Source organism: Xiphophorus maculatus, chromosome 19 (assembly GCF_002775205.1).
Source record: "Xiphophorus maculatus strain JP 163 A chromosome 19, X_maculatus-5.0-male, whole genome shotgun sequence".
Classification (NCBI taxonomy): domain Eukaryota; kingdom Metazoa; phylum Chordata; class Actinopteri; order Cyprinodontiformes; family Poeciliidae; genus Xiphophorus; species Xiphophorus maculatus.
In genome coordinates, this window is record NC_036461.1 from 20,940,173 (window position 1) to 20,954,495 (window position 14,323).

General features: G+C 42.9%; 1 protein-coding gene across 1 annotated transcript; it reads left to right on the forward strand.

Moving 5' to 3' along the window:
* Window positions 1–629: 629 nt before the first annotated feature.
* Window positions 630–14,292, forward strand: alms1 (ALMS1, centrosome and basal body associated protein). Its single transcript, XM_023352306.1, has 18 exons — window positions 630–712; window positions 1,383–1,557; window positions 1,797–1,917; window positions 2,966–4,592; window positions 4,719–4,878; window positions 5,744–6,748; window positions 7,091–7,206; window positions 7,805–8,666; window positions 8,797–8,916; window positions 9,649–9,804; window positions 10,222–11,003; window positions 11,170–11,287; window positions 12,017–12,232; window positions 12,645–12,844; window positions 12,972–13,137; window positions 13,220–13,277; window positions 13,994–14,093; window positions 14,222–14,292. Exons 1-18 carry the CDS (start codon window positions 698–700, stop codon window positions 14,264–14,266), a joined length of 6,042 nt encoding a protein of 2,013 aa, XP_023208074.1. The 5' UTR covers window positions 630–697; the 3' UTR covers window positions 14,267–14,292.
* Window positions 14,293–14,323: the final 31 nt, after the last annotated feature.

Sequence of the window (14,323 nt, forward strand, 5' to 3'; positions counted from 1 at the left end):
ACGTACTCAAACACTATTCTTGGCGAACGACACTGCCATCATCTGGAAAGAAATTTGCCCTGTAGAGAACAAATATTCTTCCATAAAATCTCCTGAGAATGTTAAATAAATGCTTTTACAGCCACATTGGTTATATGTTGTAGTTCAAATAAAAACTGTCTATTTTTTTATTCTTATGTTGACACATATTTAACCCATTTTACTCAATATTTCTTTAAAAAAAAATTAAAAATCTGCCCACAGTTTAGTCCTGTCTGATGAGTATTACGCTTTTCAATGGTATATGAAAGTCAAAACAAAATACATACAGTTAAATAAATAAATAATTTGCATTATATTGAGTCACACTAAAATAATTACACAATGTATGTCTTGGGCAGCAGAAACATTTATTTGAGAATGAGAAATTTAGTCTATTTTTAATAGCATCATTTTGGGTAAAGAGGCATTTGTCTGTGAAGAACTTTGTAATATCAACAATATAATTATTAAATTATATTGTTTATCCTCCATACGTTACCCTGCTTTACACTGACAAAGGTAAATCTAGAGCAATATGATGATCTCACTCTTTCCTGCCATTCAAATGTTCTATTTCCGGGGTATTTTTTGACCGTTCCTAGCAACGCTCCTAGGTAACGACGTAGAGGAAGCGCGCTCAGCGTGGCGGACTGTCATCATCAACAATCAAAACAACATGGAACCAGAACAGGTAATTTATGTAACTTCTGCCTTAACCACGCTAGATAAAAATAATTACTTTTACTTTTTCAATTACTTCTTTGTTGCGTCTTCGTGTTACCAGCAACCCGGAAGTGCCAGTTAACGGTTACATAGCTAACTGCTGCTAGGCATTGAGCTAACTGCCATACTAATGTTAAAGTAGCTGACCTGTTTACTCAGCTCACTCTATTTTAATATAATGAAACTTGGATAAGCCATAATTTATATTTACAGAAGCTTAACTAGCCAGCAGTGTCTGGTTTATTTGTTCATCGCTTTGCTTTCAGTTGTTATGTTAACTCAGACTCAAGTCGGCTTATGTTAAACAAGCTATCCAGTGGTGATTTTTCTTGCTTACATTTTCATAACAAATGTACACAGACTGTAAAGCACAACTTCTGAAATTTTTATTTAATTTTTTAAGTGGACTAAAATAAAACAGCTGCAAATTCTTTCCTGTGTGTATATGAGTTAATGACATCACAAGAGGCACAAAAAACAGGGTCAGTAAATATGTTGCAGCTTTTGATAGATTCCACTAAAGGTTCTAAAGCACACCAGTTGCAATTGAGTTTGAAGGAGTTTAACACTTTAACTGTTTGAAGATCATTTCATGACCAGTGAAATAAAACGTTTCTTGCTTTGTGTGTTTGTTTTAGATGGCGACGACTCCTTCTCATCGACTAGGAGATGAAGATACAATTGGTCCTGATGGACAAACAGGCCCACCGGAAGCCCAAAGTCGAAGTATTGTCCAACAGGATCAGAGACCTCTTAAAATAAAAACAGATGTTCGGGAGCTTCAACTGTCACAGCAAAAAGTTTTTCAGCTAGGTATATTTTCTACATATAACAAAGTAACATAAACAACAACATAAAACAGCTAAAGGATTGATTTAATTAATTGGTGCTGTACTGATTTTTTTTATTTAAATAAACTAGTATAAGAAACAATATTCTCTAGTCAAGAAGGACTTTGTTCTGACCGTAGTGCTTCATATTTATCTACAAGTGTTTAGATATTCCTGCTTCTGGTTCAAATGTGTAACATTCAGAAACTTGTGTTTCATCAGAATTCCAGGACAGTCATCTGTCTCCTGCTCTGTCACTGCTGCCTCTAATCTCAGGACTTGAGCACAGCGTCACTGAATACTCTTTCTTCCAGCAAGGTGATCCAGATTTTGCTCCCCTAAGGTAAGAAACACCGAGTTGATAGAATAGCCTTTATTATCCAGCAAAGGGGAAAGTCAAGTGCAACAGCAGCGTCAGATAAAAAAGATCTCACAAAGGAAATAAAAAATAATATATAAAAAGAGATTAACAAAATAACAAATAGTAATAATAATAATATACTATACAAAACTATTACAGAAAATGTTGTTTGGTTATTAGGTCATGACTGTTGTTCTGTAGGTATACTTTTCTACAAAAAAGTCACTTGAAAGATGCATTTTTCACATTTAGTTACAGGAAAACCACAAAACTCAATGCATTTTATTGGTCTTTTCTGTAATAGACCAACACAGTGTCTTATCATTGTCCTCTTTAACTTTAACACCCCTAAATAAATTCTACTTCAGCAAAAGACATTCCAGAGCTCACCTAACTAGTAAGTAAGTAGTAATAACACTAGTAGGTAGTGTCAAGATTATTGAATAAAAGAGGCAATATTATTGTTGATCGCAATAATTTATGGAACAATTTGTCGTTCAGCAAAATTTGCTATCGTAACTGAAAGCTGTGCTTGTAACTATGGGTGCACCGACTCTAGTTTTCTGGATGATTACCGATCTTTAAAAAGCCTGACAATTACTATATTAGTCAGCATCAATTTTTTATTTATTTCATTTATGTCTGAAAACTTGATAAGTATGGAGATAAAGATGCTAAGTTGACAACAGCGGAATGACTTTTAACTGCAGACGTGACCTGGTGGGTGGCTCTGTCAGTCAGTCCTCTATCACGCCAGAGCAAAAGGGGACAGTAGATGATTTTCTGATCTTTGCTGAGGACGATAAGATTGGTGGATATAATCAGTTTCATATGCAAGTATTGGCCGATTGCTGATTTTCCAAAATTAAGAATATCAGGCCGATTTATTGGCTGGTTAATGTATCAGTGCATCCTTAGTTGTAACATGACAAAATCTAGAAAAAGGTTCAAGGTGACTAGATACTTTAACAAGACATGGTAACACCTGTACAGCTAGTGGAAGGATAATCATATATATTCTCCTCACCAGGGCTTTTCCTGATGTTTCTATGGTATCAGAGAGGCTCCGTTTTCCTATCCATGAGAGCACCACCCATTCCTCTGAGCAGAGCTCACTTTCCCAGCATCCTTTGGCTCAGATAACCCTCCTTTCCGATGAAGGAGCAAGCAGCAACTGCTCCCCATCTCAGCATGACACACAAAGAAAACTATCAAGAGGAGATAGCAAAGAAACTAAGTTGGAAGCACTATACGACTTGACAGGCAGGAATACAGTTGGAATTCATAAAGATGAAAATATCTTTCTGAATAAAGACATTCCTATGCAGGATCCTCAAGCCGACCAGAGAGAGGTTGGCATGCAAAGCAGCAGCAGCAGCTCTGTTTCCTCTGAATCCCTGACCTCTATTAAAAGCACTGGCTTTTGTCCAGATCAGCCACGACACACAGAAGCTTGCAAAGACAACATGTTTGAAAGACAAGGTTCACCAGGTGAAGCCAGTCCTTCCCAACAGCAGAAAAGGCACAAAGAAATCAGTAACATCACTACTGGTTCCCGCTCAACTCAGCCCGATGATAGCAGCCAAGAGTTGCACAAAGAGCTGCTGTCTGAGGTACGGAAACTCAGCAACTTTGAAGCACACGAGCAACCAGAGGGTCCGACACCAACTCATGAGCTGATCACACCTTTTCTCAAAGAATCGCAAGGCAAACCTAGTGGGAAGCCATTTTCAGAATGGGTTCACAGAGACAGAGATCTATGGTCTTCACAGACCCAAACAGGAAGTGATGGCTCCTACCTTGGCTTCCTTCCACAGTCTCAATCTACACCAGGCGTTTTCTTTGCGCCACTGAAATTCGATGTCAAGACTAAACTAGCACATCTTTCAGCCATAGAATCTAACATAGATACCTTTTACCCATCAATCACGGGTGCACACTCAGCTGATGGCCGTCTCCCAGACACGGAAGATCCTCTGGAGGCTTCTCACAAAGTCCATTCCCTCCCTAGTTTCAACTATCTGCAGAAAGTTGATGCCTGGAAGACAAAAGAAAGCTCAGAGAGGATCCCACCATTAGAAGGCCTAGCACTGCACAGACCTTCGGGAGTTCCTCCTAAAAAAGGTGATGAGGGAGGATCCAACACCTTTATCCAGCAGCCTTCCACCAACCAGGATGCTACACAGATCTCTTCTTCTACACCTTCAGGAGGTTCTTCTCCTAGACGAGGAGAGGCTGTAGGCGGAGCTCCCGGTGACTTAGAGAATAAGGGATCTGCTACGCCACCTTCTGCCTCTCCCTTCGGCAGATCACAGTCCCCCTCGTCCCTTGGTACAGTTGTCATGGTCGCTGACAAGCACCAGCTGACCAACACTGCTCCAGAAAATAAGATTCAGGGCCTGAAGGACACTCTTCCTTCACCCAGTACCGCCACTCAACCCTCACGTTTCAAGAGCCTTGGTCACTTCAGTGACGTCTCCGAACTCTCAAGTTCCCAAGATAGCTACACGGAAATTAAAGTAGGACCTTCTGTCGGAACCTCTTCTGTCGTCAGCCTTGAGCTTGATAATTATGCCCCCTACTGGACTTTTAAACATTCAGCAACGTCACCATCTCCTCCAGGGCCTAAAGAGCTCAACATTGATGAACGAATTCCTGTAAGTTGCTCTGATTTTTTTTGTTTGTTTGTTTGAAGTCAATGTATTTTAGATAACAGATCATCCAATTTATTATTTATGTGAACATAGTTATCTGATAAGTTCTCCCTCATTTTTTTCTATTAGTTGTATCTTCAAAACCTTGGTATCGACCAAACTCCATCAAAAATCCTGACTCCGTTTGCACCTAGAGGGCCCATCAGAGAACCAGAGTTCTCTCCCACTGATCTCTGTACTAGTAAAGGATCTTCTGGAACTTCTTCAAAGAGCACCCAACCTTCAGAGAGTAACAAACCTTATAATGACCTTCACTGTATGATAGGCAACATGGTGGAAATACTTGTCAGCAAATGTAATGTTTTAACAGCTGCAGCTAATAGAGTGATCAAATAAGATCCACATTTTAAACATGATACTTCATTGAAATTTTAAAGTCCTGGTCTGTTTTTAGTTCTGCAAGCATTAAGGAACGCCCAGCCATGAAGCAATACGGAAGAGTATGACATTTTTCTAGTCCGGAAAAATATGAAAAAGGGATAATTGGTATTTGGCTTCAATAATCAGTCCATCCATCCATCTGTTCATCTATAGCACAGGTGTCAAACTCCAGGCCTGGAGGGCCACTGCCCTGCAACCTTTAGATGTGCCTCTGCTGCACCACACCTGAATAGAATAATTAGGTCGTTAGCAAAGGTTCTGGAGAACTGATCTACACAAGGAGGAGGTAATTAAGCCATTTCATTCCAGTGTTTTGTACCTGTGGCACATCTGAAAACTGCAGGACAGCGACACTTCAGGACTGGAGTTTGACACCTCTGATCTATAACATCCATTAATTTTTCCTTTCACTCAGCAATCTTCCATTCAGATCCATCCATCATTCCAACTTCCCATGTCTTTAGTTGTCACATTTACAGCCTAAATTCATAAAGAAACGTTGAATTTAAACTGTAAAAAGTGAGCTAAAAGGAAAGAAAACTATGGAAAATGATGTAATATTTGCAAGAAAACTGTTTGGAACCATGTGTCATCTTTATGAAACAAGTCTAAAACTGTGTTTGTGGTTCATTTTTTTGTAAGTTCAAAATAGGCACAAAAATGTTAAATATACATCAATTATTAATGACTAATAATCTTTGTCTTGTATTCAGGTAGCAGTCCCCATAAAGGCGAGTTCTCCAGGTCCAGCGTTCTGTCGGTGGATTCTAGTTCATCCATCCCTCTCAGCACGGACAGTCTTGGTCTGGTTTCCTCGCCGTCAGAGCAGGTCAGAGTGAAGACCTCTCCTCCGTCCGACACAGAAGCCACTCAGAGGGAGAGCAGACCGGCCTCCTGCTCCGGGGCCGGTGAACGCTCCCATTCCTCTGTCCTGATCCAAAACAGCAAGCAGGATTTCAAGTCCGTCGCTGTAAACGTCTCTGATACAGATACAAAGTCATCTGTCCGGAGCAGCGATAATACGGGTCAAGATGCGGAGAATTCCTTTGTTAGCACAAAGGCATTGTCAGAGATCCGTAAGCTACTCTCTCAAGCAGAGGACATGATATCTACGGCGTCTTCCACGTCTTCGTCGGGACCTAATGCAATGCTTCTCTTCTCTGATAAAGACATTTTCAGGCCACCAAACACAACAACCAGCTGGCTGCAGAACTCCTCGTTTTCTTCCTCTATTTCCACCTCCACTGGCGGAGACATAAAGTCTCATTCCTCTCCACCATGGGCCAGACCTTCCTCAGACTCCATACTTACATCAGAGAAACCAAACCAAAGCTCCACTGGGCTAGAGAGTTTGACGTCGTCTGAGCAACCCGATAGTCCATCCACACAAGCCCGGCGGACAGAGCCGGAAGGATGCAGCGCGGCACCTCCAGACAAAATACAGACACAGCCGTCAACAGCCGCAAGTACAACTCAGTTGAACGCGGTTCTTGAAGAAGATAATGGAGAAGAAGAAAAGACTATACCTAATGATCTTGGTGCAGAGGGTCGCTCTTCCTTTCCCGTTCGCGAGGACGCTGACCAGGGAGTGATGAGCGACAGCAGCAGTGAGAGCTCACTGGCAATCAGAGTGGCCAAACTGCTGCAGAATGAATCGTCAGCCACCATGACGTCGAGCACGCCCAGCGTCACAGATCAGGAAGAGGGCAAGGCCGGAGGTAAAAGATTCACATCCGGTCATCTTTTTGTTTTTGTTCAAATTAAACCAAACCAAGGAGAAGGATCAAAAAGCTCTTCCCTGTAAGGCTGTTGCTGTTGGAGGTGCTTGTATTTAGTTCAATTTTTAATCTCTGGAACGTACAGGTACAGAGAGACGTCGACTGTTGCCAATACAACAGGTAGTGATACAAATCACTACCAAGTTCTGATTGGTAACCAAATTAAAGTGTAAAACTTTGTTGCTCCTTTAATTCACTCTTTAGTTGGAACTGCTCATTTCACTGGCTACTTTCTTTTCAGACTATGTTAATCCCACATGTATTTATGTTCCCATATTTCAGAGTGGATGAAGTCAAAGGTTTTGGGACAGCAGCGTGACCTGCTGCTGTTGGACGTAGAAGACAGACGGCACATTGAAGAAATCAAGAAACAGCTCCTGATGAGAAACCCTCTCAAAGTAATAATCTTTGATACACTTTAAGAGAAGAGAATCAGAAATTTGTAGTTGCATTACAAAATGTAACAAATAGTTATTTTTTATATTTGTCATTTTTATGTCAGCCTTTCATCTTTGAAGAGTGTAGGTGCTCAAGGTAACCTGCGTGTTTGCAATTTCTTGCAAAGTGTTCCAGAAAAATAAACTATTTCCCTGTTTTAGGGTTGCTGTGTACAGATTTTTTGGGGGTTCTTTAAGCTTAATTAATGCAAAGCGACTGGCTAAAATGTTTGTATTCCTTCAACATTTTAGATTCCGTCATATTATCGTCATCACAAAATACCCTAAAACTTTTAAGTCCATATCGCCACTCATGACAATCTGGAAACCCAAGAAGTGCATTAGTGAAAAAAATCTACAAAAACAGAAAATTTGATTAATTGAAAAGAATTGCCAACCCTATGGCAAAGTGACGTAATGTGAAAATATTTCGGGGTGTGATTGCTTATATTTTAAGCTGAAGATTGCCCATGTTTGCTGTGGAAAAAGGATTTTGTAGGTTCTTCTTGTTTTTTGGAGGCCTTTAAAAACTTCCTTGTTTTTTTCCCCTTTCTTCCAGAGCCAAGGGAGCACAGATACAGAAAGCAGCAGCGTGGCCTCCAGTGTTTGGGTCCACAAAGAGACCAATGTCCCCACAGCAGCCGAAACGTTTCCTGCCCTCAGCAATGCTAACAAGCAGCTAGCCGTCCACCCAGACCCTCACAAGACGCTACCGAGCAACCTTCACCTCGATCTAGAAGCCAGAGTTTGCGCGATCGCTGCCAGGGAAGGAGTAACACTCTCTACTAAAAGACCCCAGGCCCTTCCATCCATCAGCATACCCACTCAAAGGAACTCTGTGACCTCCTCACCTTCCAATTCGACCCCCACTTCCACTTCTGCTCTAAGTCCAGCCTCAGACCCCCTCCACCTGGCAGAGCTTTCCACTGGAACATCATCATCCAGTAAATGTCTTTCAACCAATCTGGATGAATCCGAGATGATTCCTTTAGTCCAGATTACAAGAGAACCGCCATCTGTGCATGATGAAAGTACCAGAAAGAGGCGAGACACGGTGGGAGGCCAGGCTGAGGAACTTTCCCCAACCGCCACACAGGCTGTAGGTAAACAGGATGTGGGGACAAATGTCCAGTCTAGTTCTTTTCTGGCCATCAGTCAGGGATTCAGGACAGGTCATTTCACTCTGCTGCCTAAAAATATTTTGTCCTCCGCTGCCCACTGTCCTGGTTCTGGTGCCGCCTCCGCCGCCCTGAGGGACTCCTCTTTGACCGCCTGCAGTCCAGACGAAGGTGTCGGGTCGTCGAGTCCAGCAGAATGGTACGATGGTGGGAAGCCGGCGGCTGACAGGTCAGACGCTTCCACCATTGATCCTCAGGGAAAGGGCATCACACCGTCGAGTCCTTATCCTGTTGAAGCACCTGGTAGGCTCATAGTGAAGTGTTTTTTATAGGGTTTTCTTTGAGTTTCATACTTTTATTACCACTTTTAAAAAAAACAAAAAAACTGTGGCGATAACAGTTTACATGCCGTCACTCGTCTTCCTTCCACCAGTGGCTGTGCTGCTGCCTTACAAACCTCGCGGCAGTGAGGAGCTCTTCTATGTCCCTCAGATGGAAGCTGATGTTTCCTCCACCAACCGGTCCGACACCACCATGGAGAGCTCTCACACAGGTACGGCGCAGAAATATTCATACTGCCTAGAACTTTGCCGCTCTGTCCCGATCCAGCCCTTCTATCCAGCAATGCTTGTATCCCTCTGATCCATTGGATAATAGTAAATGGGTCAGTTGTTCTCATACCTCTTGATGTTAACTATTGTTCTCTGTCTGAGTATTATCACTTGATCAACTCTTTTCTAACATCCCACACTACAAAATGAGTTATAAAAGTATGTCTGACTTGTATTGATATCGTATCTGGTCAATATCGGTATCGGCTGATACTCAAAGCTGCATTATCGGTATCATTTCGGAAGTGAAAAAATTGTATCTGGACACTACTAATATAGATATATTTCTATCTATGTATGTCTGTTAAATATGTTGGTAGTTGTTACCGCAGTAACGAACAGTGTGTGTCCGGTAAACCAAATTTGAGGGTTCAACTGAAAGCCTTTGAGTGGAGGAGGAAGAGCAGATTCCTGTCATGTTATAACTGTCTGTTAAAGGAGAGCAGGTGGTCCATTGTAACACACACCGCTCAGCACGTCCATTATTCATGTTCAGGGGCTGAGTTAGACAAAGGCAGAGCTGCAGCCTGAGTAGAGAGGTGGAGGTGGGGCAGACTGGAGCCTCTTGAATGCTGGTTGGGAATATTCAGTTGCTTCCCCAGCAGCTTTTTGTCTTTGTCTAATTCGATTGGCTCTCGTTGTGAAGTAAGCAACCGCTGGTAAATTCCCCCCAGGGTCAGACGACGCCGTGCCTCCCACCTTCAGCAGCGAAGTCCTTGGGGATCAGGACCCCAGGCTGGACCGCGGAGTCGCGTTCAGACACCAGGAGGGCATCTACAGCAAGAGGCTGAGAACAGCTGCCGTCACAATGGCAGACCCCACACACACAGGTGAGCTGAACACACCCAGAACATGGGGACATGAGATCTGATGCTGGGCAGGAGACATGATGGTTACTGCTCTCAAGGAAAGACATCTTAATGCAGTCACTTTGTAAATAGTAAATAATAACGATCATCACTTCCTTCCTAGTTTCATCCTTCCTCACTCCCTCTGTCAGTGTCTTCCTTCCTTCCTTTCTTTGTTCTTCCTTCCTTACTCCTTTCCCCTCACTCTCGCATTTCATTCTTCCTCCCTCGTCTCTTTCTACCTTCCTTCCTTTTTCTGTCCCTTGTTTCATCCTTCCTTCATGTTCTATCACTCCCTTCCTTGTTTCTTCCTCCTTCTTTCCTCCCTTCTCTCCTTCCTCCCATCCATCCAGCCACCCAGTAATAATAATAATCTCTCCATATCTTCTTTATGAACAGTAGATGCTCCTGCAGCAGCAGACCGAGGGTCTCCAGCTCTGATCCAGGGTGTGAAGCCGTCTTCCCAGGAATCATCTACCTTTACCAGAGCGCCTTCAATCAACCTCAAACCCTCCAGTAGGGATCAGGGTACCAGCCCGATCCACTTCCCCCAGTTCGAACCAACAGAGCTGGCTCATGACAGGTTTCATTCAGCACACTTAGAAAGGGTGCAAACCGACACCAGAGAGCGAGAACTTCCTCCACCGGCCCCCCGACAGGGCGCTAGGACCCTGGACCACCTGTGGCAGAAGTTCTGTGATCAGCGGACCAAGGACGAGGCGCGTCCCACCGGCGATAAAGACGCTTCCCTGTTGGAGCGACTGGAGCGTCTGTCTCGCGTGATTCATCGCAGGCAGGCTACTCAGGAAGCCGAGAGCCAGGAAGAGCGGAGTAGTTACTTTCCTGGAAGGACGCCGAGAAAAGAACGAAAGGAGATTAAATGGAGCGAACACGGCGGAGTGACAGATGGGGGTTGGGAAGCGGGGGGAGGAGAGGCGGAACATCCAACCCAACTGAGCCACCCGTCCCCCCCAGCAGACAGGGATCAGCCAGATAGCATGTCAACCACGTCCACCGTGGATACGGCCCGACTCGTCAGGGCCTTCGGCGCCGACAGAGTCAGAAACGTGAACAGCAGCTCTCGACTTGGTAAACTGTACAGCACCATCAGCAAACAGAGGGGAGACTGGAGAGGAACGGAGGCCGACTCCTCTGTTACCCTCACACCATCCGAGGAATCGGTACGTGTGTCTGAGAGGACAGGAAGTTGGAGACACGGTGTCTCCAGCTTCCTGTCCTCCTCCCTGCTCTACAAGTTATCTGTCGAAGTTAGCACTGGTCGTGTTTATGCTAACATTTATTATTCCACTTGTCTGAATGTAAAAGTGCTTCCACACCTGCCCTCAGGTTGTTGCTGATTCAGCACAAACATCCAGCTCACACACGTTCTCACCACAGCGCAGACCTTCCAGGGTTCTGACAGCCAAGAGGGCTGTAAGAGCCGTCAACAGAAGCATCCAGGCAGGTCAGTCATCATCAACCATGAGCAACTTTTACTTGTGAGAAAAAAATGAAAACTTCTTATTTTTTCTATGTGCATCTTTTCAATGTAGGAATTTAGGCTGTCAGAATAAGGAAGGAATCAATGAATCGTATGATAAATTAAAAGGAGCTCAATAATTTCCAATATGATGATTAATATTGTTTGAAGGCCATTTTTGTTTACAGAGACATTGTAATCACTTTTATTTTTGTTTTCAATTGTGTTTTTAAAAAAAAATTTATTTCAGTTTTACAAATATTTTTTGGTTATTGTGTTTTATTTTGGATGTTTAAAACGTCTTCCAGTTCCATCGTTAAGTGCTCTTTAAAATTGGTTTATTGGTAGGAAGGAATAGGAATGCATTTCTTTGGGAGATTAATAAGACTGTATGAAATATATTCATTTTGGTTCTTCAGTATTCTGTACTTCAGTATTATCTGACTCGATGTATTTGGCGAATAAGACATTTACAGAAAAAAGTGTTGTTTTTTTATCTTAGATGCTAAATGTATAGATTTTTGGGGGCAGTTTTGGCTTAGTTAGTATCTTTTTCATTCATCAAATATCCTTTTTTTTGCCTGTATCCTCCAGTTAACCATTAATATATTACTAAATTAGTTGACAATTATTTCAATAATCGATTAATCGTTTCTGCCCTAAAAAAAATCAAATGTTTTGTAAAGTCGGTAATATTTTTACCTTCTTCCTCAGGCGAGCTGGAGATTGTTCGTAACGGAACTCGGCGGAACACCAGAGATGTCGGGACTACGTTCCCCTCTCCTGCAGAAGCCAGGACTTATGGGCAGACCTCCTCTTCGTCAGGCACTGTGGGAGGAAGAGGAGGAAGGTGGAGAGTTCTTCCTAAATCAAACAGCAACCAGAGGCAGAAGAAGAGCAAGAGGAGCCCCTCCAAGCCTTACCCTAAAAGTAGGTTTGCTCGTACAGCTTTTGCGCGCTGTCGCGACGCCTGGACTGCCATGGACCTCTGAATTTTTTTTTTAATTAGCTCGACACATGATGAACAAAAAACGACAGCGGAAGCGACAGTTTTCTGCCATTCGGGGTGAACCCAACACACGGGACGTGATGGCGGCAAAAGTCGAACAGTTTTTAAATTCTTCTGTCGCATAGCTCACCCGCGTGTGGGTGTCTACGCGCACAAGCTTGCGCGCGAATCATTTCACCTCAGACAGACAGGCCAACAAAAGTTTCTTCCATTTTGAAGATTCAAATGCTCTTACGTTTGCAGTTGTGTCATGTGAGAATAGAAAAATTCAGGAAGTGGGAATAATTTTGTGATGCACTTTGTCATGTTTAACATTTTAAATGATTTCTTAAGGTGTTTCGTGGTTCATCCCGGCTGACAACCCGAGGTCTGAGATGAGGAAGGAGAACCGGCCGGAGAGGTCAAACATGGCGTGGTTTGAGCCGCACAGCAGAACCCGTCCGTGGAGAGAGCTGCTCAGACAGAGACAAGTCCGAGATCTGAATCATAAAGCCAAAATATCGTCCTCTGGCCTGGCACGGGTCTCCCTGCAAGTAAGTTTATGGGGGGTTTTTGTCTTCAGAAACATGGATTTAAAAATAAAATACAAATAGTTAAAATGTTCAGTGTTTAACACATACGCATTGTGGGAGATTTCATTGTATTGCTCCGTCCCTGCAGGAGGCTCTGGAGATTCGGCGGCCAGATTTCATCTCTCAGTCCAAGCAGAGGGTGAGATGTCTGGCTCTGCAGGCCGAGGAGAGGAGGATCCAGTCTGCGTTCAGCCGAGAGAGAAACCTGCTGTTCGACCAGCTAGAAGAACCTCAGAGGCTGCCGAGACCCGCAGGTATCCAGAACCTGGAGAACCACTGCTCCACACCGTCACTCTGGGCTGCAGGAGTTACAGTAATGTTTTTTTTCTTTGAAAGGCACGGCGCTGTTGAGGAGAGCAGTACCCAGGAAAGAGATGATCCAGAGGTCCAAACAGTAAGCATTTAATGTTAATATCTGCATTTCACATTAGAAGCTTTACTCAGGTTACAACTCATCGGTCTATTATGGCACAACATGAAAACTTCCCACAAAATAAGTGCAAATTCAGCACATAAACACGTCGGCACCATATCCATGGTGTGCAGATATTTACCTTTAAGGGAATGATGTTTGTTTAGTACAAAGGTGTATAAAGGTCATTGTAGATGGAGAATAAAAGGAGTAAATTCCCTCCAAAATGCTAAGAAATTTTGAGATTAATCTCAGAAATTTAACAGAAAAATCTTGAAGATTTCTGTGATTGAAAAGACAAAAATTTGCCAGAAAAAATTTTAGAAATTTTGAGATTAATCTCAGACATTTTCCAACAAAAAAAAAAACATGAACATTTCTGGGTTGGAAAACCTGAAAATTTGTTAGAGAAACTGATACTTTTGTATTAACCAAGATTAATCTTCAAAAGAGAGACAAAAAATGTGGAATCGTGGCATTTCTACGGTCCAAATCATTTTTGCCTTTTGAAACTGAAATTTCCACGTTTTCTCTTGAAAATGTCTGAGATTAATCTCAAAATGTCTGAATTTTTTGACAGAAATGTACGCCTCCCTCCTCCATCTACAACAGCCCTAATGCGTTGTCATAGTTTAGAGTATGAATCTCACACCTTTGTTTAATTTGCAACACTGACATTGTCAATTTTACTGCAACAGAATTTATGAGAATCTTCCTGAGGTGCGGCGCAGGAGAGAGGAGGAAAGGCGGAAGGCCGAGTATCAGTCGTACAGGCTGAACGCCAAGCTGTACAACAAGGTGCCGTCCGTCAGTCAGGAACAAAAACATCCTGATCTGACAGCATTTCTGTGACCTTTTGTTCCACTTTGACTCCATGTTGGAAATGACTGACATGCTGCTTGCTCTTTTCTTCTTTTCTTTTTCAGAGAGTGAGGAACCGAGTCCTGGGCAGGAGAACAGCCTGGCAGTGATTAAACGGAACAGCTCCAAAATGTTATTTATTTCATAAGTCATATGAAATTCTTTTG

What these genes read in the sequence shown, in the direction of transcription:
- alms1 (XM_023352306.1), top strand. An exon ending in ACATTGATGAACGAATTCCT is followed by an intron (nt 4,593 to 4,718) that starts GTAAGTTGCTCT and finishes TTTTTCTATTAG; the next exon opens with TTGTATCTTCAAAACCTTGG. An exon ending in GGCAGACCCCACACACACAG is followed by an intron (nt 9,805 to 10,221) that starts GTGAGCTGAACA and finishes CTTTATGAACAG; the next exon opens with TAGATGCTCCTGCAGCAGCA.